We start from the raw sequence: 3,956 nt of genomic DNA, 5'->3' as shown, positions 1-3,956 counted from the left end.
TCAGCTGTCCTGGCTGTGCCCCCTCCCAGCTTCTTGTGCACCTCCAGCCTTCTCAGTCAGTAGACCATGGGAAGCTGAAAAGGCCTTGATTTAGCGTAAGCACTGCTCAGCAACAACTAAAACATCGGTGTGTTATCAACATTATTCTCATGCTAAATCCAAAACACAGCACTCTACCAGCTACTAGGAAGAAAATTAACTCTATATTCCAGCCGAAACCAGGACACAAGTTAATAAATTCACTGTTCTGATAAACTCCTACTTTAACTGCTGAATTTGTCCTTCATATCATTCAACACTTTGCTGGGGAGATTATTCCAATGGCTGATTGTTCTCATTGTGAAAAATTTTCCCCTTGTGTCCAATCGGAATCTCCCCAGGAGTAACCTATACCCATTACCCCTCATCTTTTCCATGTGACTCCTTGTAAAAAGGGAGTCTCCATCTTCTTTGTAGCCACCCTTTAAATACTGGAACATGGTGATAAGGTCTCCCCTAAGCCTTCTTTTCTCAAGGCTGAACAAACCCAGTTCTCTCAGCCTTTCCGCATATGGCAGGCTTCTCAGTCCTTTGATCATCTTTGCTGCCCTTCTCTGGACCCTCTCCAGCCCGTCCACACCTTTTTTGTATAGCGGGGACCAAAACTGAACGCAGTATTCCAGGTGTGGCCTGACAAGCACTGAGTAGAGTGGGATAATGACTTCTTTATCTCTGCTGGTGATGCCCTTGTTGATGCAAGCCAGCATCCTGTTGGCTTTCTTTGCCGCAGCAGCACACTGTTCACTCATATTAAGCTTGTTGCCCACCAGGACCCCCAGGTCCCTTTCCACAGAGCTGCTCCCCAGCCAGGAAGATCCCAGCCTGTGCTGCATTCCTGGATTATGTTTTCCCAGGTGCAAGACCTTACATTTGTCTTTGTTAAACTTCATAAGGTTCTTGTTAGCCCACTCTTCCAGCCTATCCAGGTCTTCCTGCAGGGCGGCTCTCCCTTCCAAAGTGTCTACTTCCCCACTCAGTTTGGTGTCATCGGCGAGCTTCATCAGGGTACACTTGATCCCGTCATCCAGATCGCTTATGAAGATATTAAACAGTATGTTCATTTGCAAAGTATTCAGAGCCAATTACTCAGCAGTTTTGTTGCAGCACCGAAACTGCACCACAAACACATACAGAGCTCAATTTTCTTTTGACTTGAGTGGCGTCCTACCTAGTGAGTTTAGTCAGATGGGCTTTAGATGGGAAATTGAGTTTTTAATTATGTTTCTAGTAGAGTGATTAAGTATTCCCATACCTACAAACCAAGTTTGCTCTAACTGCTGGAGCAAGAAGAGCAGACAAAAATGTATCGTGGCGGGGGTGTGGGGTATGTGTGATTTCTTTTTTCCTTCCATAGAAGCTGGGGAATTTTCTTCTTTGATTGTTATGGAAGCTCATATCATGAGTTGAAGACAAGGAAGGGAATAAGAAGAGACAGAGAAGCTAAAGAAACACAAGCCTAGGTGTGAGCTCCACAGCTTAAGGTTAGGAATAGAAAACTTGACATTCTGCTCTTTTCCTTACTTCAAGACTCCTCGTGCTAATTATTGTGGAATATGACCTCTAATCTGCAATTTACCTATACGTGCTTTTACTCTTTCAATTTCCTTTTTTCTCTCACCAACTGCGTTATACCACTCAGGCAGTTCTTATCCCAAACACCAAGAGTAAGCTCTATTCATTGTACTCAGATGTGGGTTTTTTTTCCCCACTCTGAACTGTGTTATTACTCCCACAATCATACAAGTCTGCATGGAATTAGCCTTAAGATAATTAAGACTAATTAGCCGTAAGAGGTCTTCAAAAAGACCTCTACCATTCCCAAATATGTATATCTGTATCTTTCTTTGCTCAATTAAGTAAGTTACGTGCACAATTCAGTGCATGATTACCAAGAAAAAATTTGTAAGATGATTCTCAGTATAAAGTGATTGTGGTTATCCATTAAGCCAAAGGTTAAAGTGCACATAATTATGATCTTAAGATTATTCTTTCTTGCTTTGCTTTCACTAGAGCTATTAAAAGGCAGCATACTTCCACAATCATTATGGGGCAGTATCCACGTTATGAGTATTAATCATTTACCTTATTCATTTTGGTGTCTGTTGGAACTCAGTAAGACTGGCATACTGCTCATTATCAGGTATACCAATTACGATTATTTAGAAACTTGAATATTTGGGCGGCATGAAGTTTTACATTACCAATCATGTCTGAATGCTCAGCTAGCATGAAAAGTCAGACATGAAGTTTCTCCATGACAGAAGTTTTTTCTTTTTTAAATCTGTTTTTTAAATTTCCATTTTTCTGGAAGGAAGTGGAGTATTTTATTTAATATTCTGAAATAGATTATTTTTAGTGTTCCTATACTCCCAGTACCTCAGCAGCCTTCTTGTTTTCAAGGAAAGTTCCAACATAATAACCATATTTAATGTAGTTATTTCTTCGTGACAGAAAGCTGTTTTCTTAGAAAGTTTGTTATTTCTGAAGTTGATTTTTAAGATTTTTAAAGGTATAGGGTTTATGCAAATGATTTAAGAATTGTGTAAACTTAATTGCTTTCTGTGTATAAGATTTCTGTTTGAAGATATGGTTTTCACTGAGACCTTGTTTCGTTTTTGCCCGAAATGTAAAAATTAACTTGACTCATCAAATAGTAACACAGGCTATCAATTTGCTTTAGGTCACAGTCCATGTAATGCTATAACCAATAAATTTAAGACCCTTTGTTCTCAGGCCTTTGTTTTCATCTCTTGACCAACATCTGTCTACATTAAGAGTATAAAACCCCCACAATTGCTAAAAATTAAATAAAACAGCTACTGATAAATGATGTCAGAATAGAATTGGTTGCTAGCCTATATGCCATTCATTTTACATAAATATATTATAAATATATGTAGAAAAACAAATTTGAAAATGTAGAAAAACAAAGTGTGTAGCAGAAAAACATTAGCTCTGTATTTAATGTTAGTATAAGAGACAGAGCTAGTTAGTTACACTGTTCAAGAACCTCTCTAGGTGTAGAAGTACACTACACATGCTGAAATCTGTATGTATCGCTGAGAGTTAAGAGTCACAGCCAGATGTAGAAGCTCATCTCCACAGCACACTTCTCATTCAAGGACAAATCAAGAGATTCCCCTAGTTTTAAGAGGAATCATCTGCACTGAAATGAAATTTGGTCTAGGTCTTGGGTATTCTTGCCATTTAGCGATATATTATTTGAGATCAGATTATGCTCCTGGAAATGCAAAGTTTATTTTACTTGTTTGCAAAATGCTTTGCACTCTAGCATCTCTACAGAAAGTGTTTAAATTAGAGCAGTTTATTACCTTTGAGCTTCTTTTTGCTTTTCTAGTTCTACTGTCTTCCTTTCTTGTTCCTTCTTTTTCAGCCTCTCAGCTTCCAAGTTCTTTTGCTTCTGTAGTTGCTGTTTGTTATGTATTTCTCTCAGCTCCTAGAGAAAAAAGTACAATATGTGTAAACATATACTATGTGAATCATAACTAATGGCCCCATATATTTAATTGTGAAGTAACAAAACTTGCAAATGGTTGGATATCTCTGTTCAAACTTACAGTATTGCCAAATACATTGGCAGACATTTAAGGTAGATTTCAAAGGTCTATAAACCACTTACTGTTTTCCTATTTTTATCCATATAACCTAAGATGTTAAAGGGTTAAGAAACAAGAAAGCCTTTTTTAAAATGGGACTCTAAAAAGTTGACAAAAGTTTGACAAAGCTTAATCTGAAAAGTCACTTATGTTTTAAGTTGTTTGCTGGTTTGTTGAATTAATTTATTAAATTCCATTCAAAAATCTGCCTTCTGAGCTGCTCATAGTAGCAACTGTTTCAGTTAATTGGTTTTACTTTGAAATTAATGGTGATTTACTAAAGAATTTCAGGATTGTTTT

The 3,956-nt window shown here is 37.7% G+C and overlaps 1 protein-coding gene across 1 annotated transcript in view; it reads right to left on the bottom strand.

Moving 5' to 3' along the window:
- ITSN1 (intersectin 1) overlaps positions 1–3,956 on the bottom strand; it is a 119,767-nt gene that overhangs the window by 69,484 nt on the left and 46,327 nt on the right. Inside the window, exon 17 of the mRNA XM_009282959.2 lies at positions 3,372–3,496. Within this exon, the coding sequence (XP_009281234.1) occupies positions 3,372–3,496 (125 nt within the window). The remainder of the gene's footprint in view (positions 1–3,371; positions 3,497–3,956) is intronic.

The sequence above is a fragment of the Aptenodytes forsteri genome, unplaced genomic scaffold (assembly GCF_000699145.1).
Source record: "Aptenodytes forsteri isolate BGI_AS27 unplaced genomic scaffold, ASM69914v1 Scaffold2, whole genome shotgun sequence".
NCBI classification, from domain to species: Eukaryota; Metazoa; Chordata; class Aves; order Sphenisciformes; family Spheniscidae; genus Aptenodytes; species Aptenodytes forsteri.
The sequence above is the reverse complement of the archived record's forward strand: the minus strand, read 5'-3'. Positions and strand labels throughout refer to the sequence as shown.